Source organism: Triticum aestivum, chromosome 6B (genome assembly GCF_018294505.1).
Source record: "Triticum aestivum cultivar Chinese Spring chromosome 6B, IWGSC CS RefSeq v2.1, whole genome shotgun sequence".
In the NCBI taxonomy this organism is placed as follows: domain Eukaryota; kingdom Viridiplantae; phylum Streptophyta; class Magnoliopsida; order Poales; family Poaceae; genus Triticum; species Triticum aestivum.
Window position 1 is genome coordinate 651,380,879 of NC_057810.1, and position 9,790 is coordinate 651,390,668.

At 50.7% G+C, this 9,790-nt stretch overlaps 1 protein-coding gene across 1 annotated transcript; it reads left to right on the forward strand.

Annotated features, from left to right (window-relative positions):
• Window positions 1-6,853: 6,853 nt before the first annotated feature.
• On the forward strand, window positions 6,854-9,442 carry LOC123138506 (subtilisin-like protease SBT1.4). Its single transcript, XM_044558483.1, has one exon. The coding sequence runs from the start codon at window positions 7,033-7,035 to the stop codon at window positions 9,370-9,372; it is 2,340 nt and encodes a 779-aa protein (XP_044414418.1). The 5' UTR covers window positions 6,854-7,032; the 3' UTR covers window positions 9,373-9,442.
• The last annotated feature ends 348 nt before the right edge of the window (window positions 9,443-9,790 follow it).

Consider the following 9,790-nt stretch of genomic DNA (forward strand, 5'->3'; position numbering starts at 1 on the left):
GCTCATTTTTTAGTAAAGTTAATCACAACTATTTTTGGTTCTATTTATTTCTGAGTAGGTTTTTATATGGTTTTTTTTCCTTTTTGCTATATTTATTTTTTCTTTTTATTTCTGAGTTGTAATAAGTCATTAAAAATAAGCATCTATCCTCATTTTTTTAGTAAAGTTAATCACAACTATTTTTGCTTCTATTTATTTCTGAGTAGTTTTTTATATAGTTTTTTCTTTTCTGGTATATATATTTTTTTCTTTTTATTTCTGAGTTGTAATAAGTCATTAAAAATAAGCATCTATCCTCATTTTTTTAGTAAAGTTAATCACAACTATTTTTGCTTCTATTTATTTCTGAGTAGTTTTTTATATAGTTTTTTTTCTTTTCTGCTATATTTATTTTTTTCTTTTTATTTCTGAGTTGTAATAAGTCATTAAAAATAAGCATCTATGCTCATTTTTTAGTTAAGTTAATCACAACTATTAAAAATAAGTCATTAAAAATAAAAAAGAGCCGCAATGCTCGTTAATTTGCTTCAAGCCTTTCGGAATAGTGTCAACTGCACTGCACATAGCTCTGTGCAGTCTACCCTATTTCTCAAGGCTTGAAGCTAACCAATGTGCAGGTGAGCATTGAGCCTCTTCTTCATCATCTCTGCACTCAGGACTTATAAACAGCTGCGAGTGCCTCTCGCTTGGCGAGGTGGGACTAAAAAACAGTTGCAGAAAGAATCAACTAAAAAACAACTGCAGAAAATAAAAAATTAGACGGGTCCATTGGGTACCGGTTGGTGGCGCCAACCGGTACCAATGCCCCTCTTTGGTACCGGTTGGTGCCACCAACCGGTACCAATGCTCCTCTTTTGTCCCGGTTGGAGCCACCAAGCGGGACCAAAGGTCTTTGTTTCCCGCCCTTTGGGCTGCTGAAAAGAGGCCTTTGGTCCCGGTTGGTGGCTCCAACCGGGACAAAAGAGGGGCATTGGTCCCGGTTTGTGGCACGAACCAGGACCAAAGTCTTTGCTACATAAGTAGCACTGCCGTCCCGCCCCGATTTCGGTCTCTCCCGACGCCGCTCGCCGTCCCCTGCCGCTACCTCACCGTCGCCGCCCCGCCCCGACGTCGTCGCCGCCCCGCCCCGACGCCGTCGCCGCCCGCCCTGCCGCCCCGACACGCGCCGTCGCCGCCCCGCCCCGCTGCCGTCGCCGCCCGCCCTGCCGCCCCGACACCGTCGCCGCCCGCCCTGGTGCACCTCGCCGTCGTCGTCGCCGGTCGTGAGCAACTTTATTTTATTTTTGCTAGATTTTTTTTGTATAGTTCATAGATTCTTTTGTTAGATTAGATTTGTAGTAATTTAGATATGTAGTTCATATTGTGTAATTTAGATTGTGTAATTAATTTGTTCATATTATGTTAGATTTTTTTCTGTTAGTAGATTTTTTTGTTAGATTAGATGTGTAGATTTTTCTGTTAGATTAGATTTGTAGTAATTTAGATATGTAGTTCATATTGTGTAATTTAGATTGTGTAATTAATTTGTTCATATTATGTTAGATTTTTTTTCGATTAGTAGATTTTTTTGTTAGATTAAATGTGTAGATCTTTTTGTTAGATTAGATGTGGTGTAATTTAGATATGTAGTTCATATTGTGTAATTTAGATTGTGTAATTAATATGTAGTTCATATTTTTAGTAAGTACTATTTTATTTTATTTATAGTAAGTGCTTCATATATATATAGTTGAACTAGCTAGTTGATTTAATAAACTAATTTATTTTACTATATATAGAAGTAGTTTGTTTTTAGTAAGTAGTACTTTATTTATTTATAGTAAGTGCTTAATTAGTAGTTGAACTAGATAGTTGATTTAATTAATAAACTACTTTATTTAACTATATATAGAAGTAGTTCCCGCATCGACGCCGGCAATGCCTATCCCGCATCCTCGTCATTGTCGACTCGGCGGTGGAGGCTTGCTTGATCAGGGCCATGTTCGGGACTGGGCTCCGCCGGGCTGATATTGGGAGGTGCTACCTTCCGGGGGACGTAGGTTGGTGAGGAGGCAGCCCGTTGTTGACCCGATCCTTGTTTGGTGGCGGTCGCGTGGGCCAGTGACGGTGCCGAGGCTTCCGGACACCACGGAGGTGGTACGTCACCGTGTCAGCGAGGAGGATGAGCACGTCCGTTGCTACATGGTTGCATTGGAGGGCAGGTTCGACAATACCTGGCAGGTTCTTCAGGGATCTCACTGGAGCTATGATCCCGTGATGGTTCCTTATCTTTGCGTGTCCATCGCCCGCGTCGATACCCGTCGGGCGCTACGGTTCTAGTTGTATTTAGTGATGCTATATTAGTGATAATATTCGACGATGTACGGACACCAAGAGATGATGTACTTTTGCTTATAATTATTGAATGCATGCTAATTTGAATACTACTTTATTTTATGATTTGGTTTTGCTTATTGAATGCTCATATTGGATAAGTTCTACTTCATTCCCGTGTGCTAGACAATTTGATGTAATAATGCACTCGGGAATGAAAGGAGGAGCTACGTACATCACCGGTAGTCAACACGTGATTAATAATCTAGTTTAATATTTGAATTATGAACATAGGCCGAAAATGTCGTACTCGGACGACGAAAACCGCTCGGGGGAGTGCGACTGGTGCCACGATGACCGAGGTATCTGCGACAGGTTCATTGAGCTGGACGAAGATCGTCGCTTCAGCATTAAGCTCGACGAGACCTTCGATGTTCATATGGTACGCAACCGACGATAATATTTTTTTTCGTAATTAATCATGACTTCAACTATTTTAATCATGACAATATTTTTCATCTTTTCCAATTTGACTAGCTTATCCCATGCTTTGCAAGACGCTATGTCTTGGAGAGGATGGGTTTTGAAGACCATGAAAGTTTCGAAACCAAAAAAATTATCCTAAGTACCCATCATGGTGTGGATTTTCAAGTAAAGTTGTACAATGCTCAGAGTGTAACCCATTTTGGTTGCAAAAATTGGGAAGCACTTCGCAAGATGTATGGTCTTGATGAGAGTATGCTTGTCACCATAGATCTTGGTGATCCTACAATCGAGCAAGAGAGACCTTCGATTTGGGTCCTTGTGGATACACCTCCAATTCTTCCCCCATGTGAGCTTAACATAGTTATTAAGTAATTTATATTGTTTATTTCAAAATAGTTGACAACTTATCTCCATTGACAGCTTATTTTCATTCTTCAAAGAATGTGCGGAAGATGGTAGACAGAACCTACTACACCGAAGGCTCCGAATTAACTTATCAGGAGAAAAATCATCTGGTCGCATTTTGTACTGATCTTGAGAATTACAATATCTACAATCAAACTCCTCAACATTATGGTCAATACGTGCCACTAGTGCACGTGTTGAACTACGGTAACTACCATGGAGATACCCTGGTAAGATTATTTTTTACTATTACAACATCCGTGCATCTTTTTGCACACTTCTAAAACTAGTACATCATTGCTAACTACGAAGTTATTACTATGTTTTTCAACAGATAATCCCGAATGATTGTGTGCCTCATCTGATGTATACGCATGGTAGCCTTCATGTTTTGAACATACAACCAGGTCGTCCTACGAATCTCAACTGTCCATACCGGGTTTCTAAAAGAAGTGGAGACATAACAATCAAAGAATGGAAAAAATGTATGGACAGTCGTAAGGAGCTTCTTGGAAGCAACAAGCAGCGAAGGGCAAGAATTGGAGACAGGATGATCGCCATTTTTCATAATGGAGAGTCAGGGTCTATATTCTTTTATGCTATTTTACCTTAAGGGTGTTTAGGTCCTACCTGATACTGATGATCATGTGCTAAGAACAATTATGTAGGGTTGGGTTCGATGACTATGAGGATGATGATCGTATGACTTATTATTAATAACAAGTAGAAGTTGTATGATGATGCATGATATTAGTAGGACTTGTTATTATATATGATGATGTATGATGCGAGCATGCATGAGCATGTTATATCAGCGGGTGAAATAAACATAGCAGCAGCATTGATAAACCAAGGACGAAGATATAAGAGAGGACACTTCTCTCTATTAGCTAGCTAATAAAAACCTAAAAATAACCCCCAAAACCCCTAAAGCAGCCACTTTTGTAAAAAAAACATGGACTTTTGGTCCCGGTTGGTGCCACCAACCGGGACCAAAGGCCCCCCTAACTGGGCTCGACGGACCGGCCACGTGGAGGCACATCTGTCCCGGTTCGTGTTTGAACCGGGACTAATGGGTGGATGTATTTGTAACGACCCATTAGTCCCGGTTCATGAACCGGGACTAAAGGCCCTTACGAACCGGGACTAATTGGTGTTTTTCTACTAGTGAGTGTCGTCCACGTACCCTCATAGACCGAAAGCGGAAGCGTTAGAACAACGTGATTGATGTAGTCGTACGTCTTCACGGCCCGACCGATCAAGCACCGAAACTACGGCACCTCCGAGTTCTAGCACACGTTTAGCTCGATGACGTCCCTCGAACTTCGATCCAGCCGAGTGTCGAGGGAGAGTTCCGTCAGCAATATGGCGTGGTGACGATCTTGATGTTCTACCGTCGCAGGGCTTCGCCTAAGCACCGCTACAATATTATCGAGGAGGACTATGGTGGAAGGGGGCACCGCACACGGCTAAGAGATCAAGAGATCAATTGTTGTGTCTATGGGATGCCCCCTCCTCCGTATATAAAGGAGGGGAGGAGGAGAGGGCCGACCAAGGGGGGGAGGCGCGCCCAAGGGGGGCAATCCTACTCCAAGTAGGATTCCCCCCTCTTTCCTAGTCCAAGTAGGAGAGGGGAAGGAAGGGAAGGAGAAGGAGAAGGAAGGAGAGGGAGGAAAAAGGAGGAAAGGGGGGCCGGCCACCTAGTCCAATTCAGTTTGGGCTAGGGGCGGCCGCGCGCCCTACCTCCTCTCTTCCACCACTTGGCCCATGAGGCCCATTGCTTCTTCCTTGTATTCCCGTAACTCCCCGGTACCCCCGAAATACCCGAATCACTCAGAACCTTTTCGATGTCCGAATATAGTCGTTTAATATATTGATCTTTACGTTTCGACCATGTCGATACTCCTCGTCATGTCCCTGATCTCATCCGGGACTCCAAACTACCTTCGGTACATCAAATCACATAACTCATAATATAAATCGTCATCTAACTTTAAGCGTGCGGACCCTACGGGTTCGAGAACTATGTAGACATGACCGAGACACGTCTCCGGTCAATAACCAATAGCGGAACCTGGATGCTCATATTGGCTCCCACATATTCTACGAAGATCTTTATCGGTCAACCCGCATAACAACATACGTTGTTCCCTTTGTCATCGGTATGTTACTTGCCCGAGATTTGATCGTTGGTATCTCAATACCTAGTTCAATCTCGTTACTCGCAAGTCTCTTTACTCGTTATATAATGCATCATCCCGCAACTAACTCATTAGTCACATTGCTTGCAAGGCTTATAGTGATGTGCATTACCGAGAGGGCCCAGAGATACCTCTCCGACAATCGGAGTGACAAATCCTAATCTCAAAATACGCCAACTCAACATGTACCTTCAGAGACACCTGTAGAGCTCCTTTATAATCTCTCAGTTACATTGTGACGTTTGGTAGCACACAAAGTGTTCCTCCGGTAAACAGGAGTTGCATAATCTCATAGTCATAGGAACATGTATAAGTCATGAAGAAAGCAATAGCAACATACTAAACGATCAAGTGATAAGCTAACGGAATGGGTCAAGTCAATCACATCATTCTCCTAATGATGTGATCTCGTTAATCAAATGACAACTTATGTCTATGGCTAGGAAACTTAACCATCTTTGATTCAACGAGCTAGTCAAGTAGAGGCATACTAGTGACACTCTGTTTGTCTATGTATTCACACATGTATTATATTTCCGGTTAATACAATTCTAGCATGAATAATAAACATTTATCATGAAATAAATAATAACTTTATTATTGCCTCTAGGGCATATTTCCTTTAGCAAGGAGGAGATTGGGAGCGGAGGTGTGGTCCAGTTCTTGTTCGGCGTCTGGCCTCGTTTATATACCGGGTGGACGCGAGGAGCCAACCGGTGTTGTGTTTAATGCCGGCCGGCTAGTGTGGGCGGAGTAGGTTTCTCGGCACACGTGCAGGTTTAATGGAGGTAGGACGCGTAGTATGAAGCCGGTTGAATGCGACGAGGAGGCTTGTTCAGCCGGGCATGCAGCAGGCGGCACTCTTTCAGCCAGCGCGCCCCTTGAATGCTGACGCTAGTGGGAGGTCGCGTCCGCTATGGGCCAGCGTCAATGCAGAGAGATTGCTCTACAGCGGTATGAATACGGGCAGCTGACACCGAGCGCGAACGCATACATGTGAGGTAGGAGGGTTTTGGTGGGCCAGGGTAGTCAGGGGCGGGTGTGGCAGTGGTCCGTACGCCCACAATGCCAACCCCTACTTTGTCTCCGGTTTGCAGCATAAACACGTCCGAATCTTTCGATAGACCAATACATACCGCGTTGGATGTCACAACATGGTCCAAACATATGCGGATGATTTGTGGATTGAAGATGCCCATGTCACCTTTAGCAAAACCGATTTGCAGATCGACTGGAATTGTTATTTCTAAATCGACCAAGATTTACAATGTGAGATCTAGAATTACAAAAGTGCGAACTCAGTTGCACATGGCAAAAGTTGTACTACAAGTAGAAAAATAGTCTATCAATCAGTAGGAAAACACAGAGGATATCTGTAGTAGGGCCAACCACGCGATACAGGAGTAGCACGCGAGTCACGTTCTTGTCACCTTGCAATGGAGGACGAGCCCCACCTCCGCCCGACCATCTCCATGTGCAAACTACCCATGCCATGCCGTCTGCGTGCTGCCACCCGTGGTGTCCGGCGCTCCTCAGCTGACTCGCCTGCTTTCTCGCGCCTGCCGCCCGACCTCGCAGCGCTCCACACAGTCCACACTGCGGGGGGGCATCGGCACTGCGTCGAGCCATGGAGCTGACCAGACCCCTGTGCCTCCTGCTCGCCGTCATCGGCGCGGCGACGGCTGCCATGGCCACGGCGGAGGAGCTCGAGATGGAGGGCGTGTCATCCTACATCGTGCACGTCGCGCCGGAGCACGCGCCCCGGCTGCCGCGGCGCGGCCTGCTGGCCACCCGGCCGTACGCGGCCTTCCTGCGCGACCGCATCCCGTTGGAGATGTCCAGCCCGGCGCCGCGGGTGCTCTACTCCTACGCGCACGCCGCCACGGGCTTCGCGGCGCGGCTCACGGCCCGCCAGGCCGCGCGCCTCGCGTCCTCGGGCGCCGTCCTCGCCGTCGTGCCCGACGAGGTGCAGGAGCTGCACACCACCCTCACGCCGTCCTTCCTCCGGCTCTCGGAGTCGTCCGGGCTGCTCCCGGCGTCCAGCGGCGCCTCCGACGTCGTCATCGGCGTCATCGACACCGGCGTGTACCCGGAGGGGCGCAAGTCCTTCGCCGCGGACCCGTCGCTGCCGCCGCCGCCCCGCAGGTTCCGCGGCGGCTGCGTGTCGACCCCGGAGTTCAACGCCTCCGCGTACTGCAACGGCAAGATCGTCGGCGCCAAGTTCTTCCGCCGGGGACACGAGGCCGCGACAGGTCGGCGCAATGCGGTCGGTGAGACGGTGTCCATGTCGCCGCTCGATACCGAAGGCCACGGCACGCACATCGCGTCCACCGCCGCCGGCTCTGCCGTGGCGGACGCGTCCTTGTACGGCTACGGCGAAGGAAGAGCCGTCGGCGCGGCGCCGGGCGCGCGCATCGCCGTCTACAAGGCGTGCTGGAAAGGGTGCGCCAGCTCCGACACCCTTGCCGCGTTCGACGAGGCCATCGCAGACGGCGTCGACGTCATCTCTGCTTCGCTCGGCACCATGAAGGCACGCAAGTTCTACAAGGATACCACGGCCGTGGGCGCGTTCCACGCTGTTAGCAAGGGCATCGTCGTCTCCGCCTCCGCTGGGAACTCCGGCCCCGGCGAATCCACCGTCGTCAACGTCGCGCCGTGGTTCTTGACCGTCGGCGCGTCCACCATCAACCGCGAATTTCCGGCCGACGTCGTTCTCGGCAACGGGGAGACCTTCACGGGCACCTCGTTGTACGCCGGCGAACCGCTTGGCCGGACAAAGGTTCCACTGGTGTACGGCGAAGACGTGGGCTCGAACATCTGTGAAGCCGCGAAGCTCAATCCCGACTTGGTTGCCGGGAAGATTGTTTTGTGCGATCCCGGAGTGAATGGGCGGACAGAGAAAGGATTTGCCGTTAAACTCGCCGGTGGCGCGGGAGCAATCCTCGGTGGCGACGAAGCACAGGGCGAGCAGGCCAGAACCAGCGCTCACATCCTCCCCGCCAGTGCCGTCACATTTGCCGCCGCCGAGAAGATCAAGAAGTACTTGCGCACGCAAGCATCCCCCGTCGCCACCATCGTGTTCCACGGCACCGTCGTCGGACGGTCGCCCCCTTCGCCAAGAATGGCATCCTTCTCCAGCCGCGGCCCGAGCCGGCTCGTCCCGGAGATCCTCAAGCCGGACGTCACGGCCCCCGGCGTGGACATACTGGCTGCCTGGACAGGCGCCGCCTCGCCCTCGCTGCTCGACGGCGACTCGAGGCGCGTGCAGTACAACATCATGTCGGGCACCTCGATATCGTGCCCACAGTTGAGCGGCATCGCGGCGCTGCTCCGGCAGGCGAGGCCGAAGTGGAGCCCGGCGGCGATCAAGTCCGCCCTGATGACCACCGCGTACAACGTGGACAGCGCCGGCGCCGTCATCGGGGACATGTCCACCGGCAAGGCTTCCACGCCATTCGCGCGCGGGGCAGGCCACGTGGACCCCAACCGCGCCACCGATCCAGGCCTGGTGTACGACGCCGGCACGGAGGACTACATTGCCTTCCTCTGCACGCTCGGCTACACCGCCGAGCAGATGGCCGTGTTCAGCCCGGCGACCAACTGCTCGACGCGCGCGGGCGCCGGCGTGGGGGACCTCAACTACCCGGCCTTCTCGGCGGTGTTCGGCCCGGAGAAACGCGCGGTCACGCAGCGCCGCGTCGTGCGGAACGTCGGGAGCAGCGTCAGGGCGACGTACAGGGCCAAGATCGCCAGCCCCGCCGGCGTGGCCGTGACGGTGAGGCCGCAGAAGCTGCAGTTCAGCGCGACGCAGGGGACGCAGGAGTACGCGATCACCTTCGCGCCACGGATGTTTGGGAACGTCACGGAGAAGCACACGTTCGGGTCGATCGAGTGGAGCGACGGCGAGCACTCGGTGACGAGCCCCATCGCCATCACCTGGCCGGCGAGCCAGGTTGCAGACATGTGATCCATCAATGTGGTTTAGGCATCTTTAGCAGAAGATGGCAGAATAAAATAAAAGTAGGGATTTTTCGCGAGCTCGTCCCAGTGCAACAGTTCACGTGGATGGCATTGAAGTGGCGATGCGTGCAGCGCGCCGTCTCGTCGCCATCCACGGCCTCACCTGCAACACCGTAGCGCCGCTCCCCGTCGCTGCTCGTTGGCTCCGCCACTCGCCGGCTCGCGGTTGCAGCATCGGTGCTCTGCGTGGACCGCCATTCGCCCCTGCGGCTCCAGCGTTCGTCCTCGGTGCAGCGGCCTGCCGTAGCCGTCGTCGAAGACAAATGTATCCACAGTGGGTGCCAGTTCCAGCATCTAGACACCACGGTTACGCATCCCCGTCGGGTCGTGGTCACCATTGGAAAATCTTTCAGCGGTCGCGTTCC

Coding starts and splice junctions, on each gene's coding strand:
- LOC123138506 (XM_044558483.1), top strand. CDS start 7,033: ATGGAGCTGACCAGACCCCTGTGCCTCCTGCTCGCCGTCATCGGCGCG.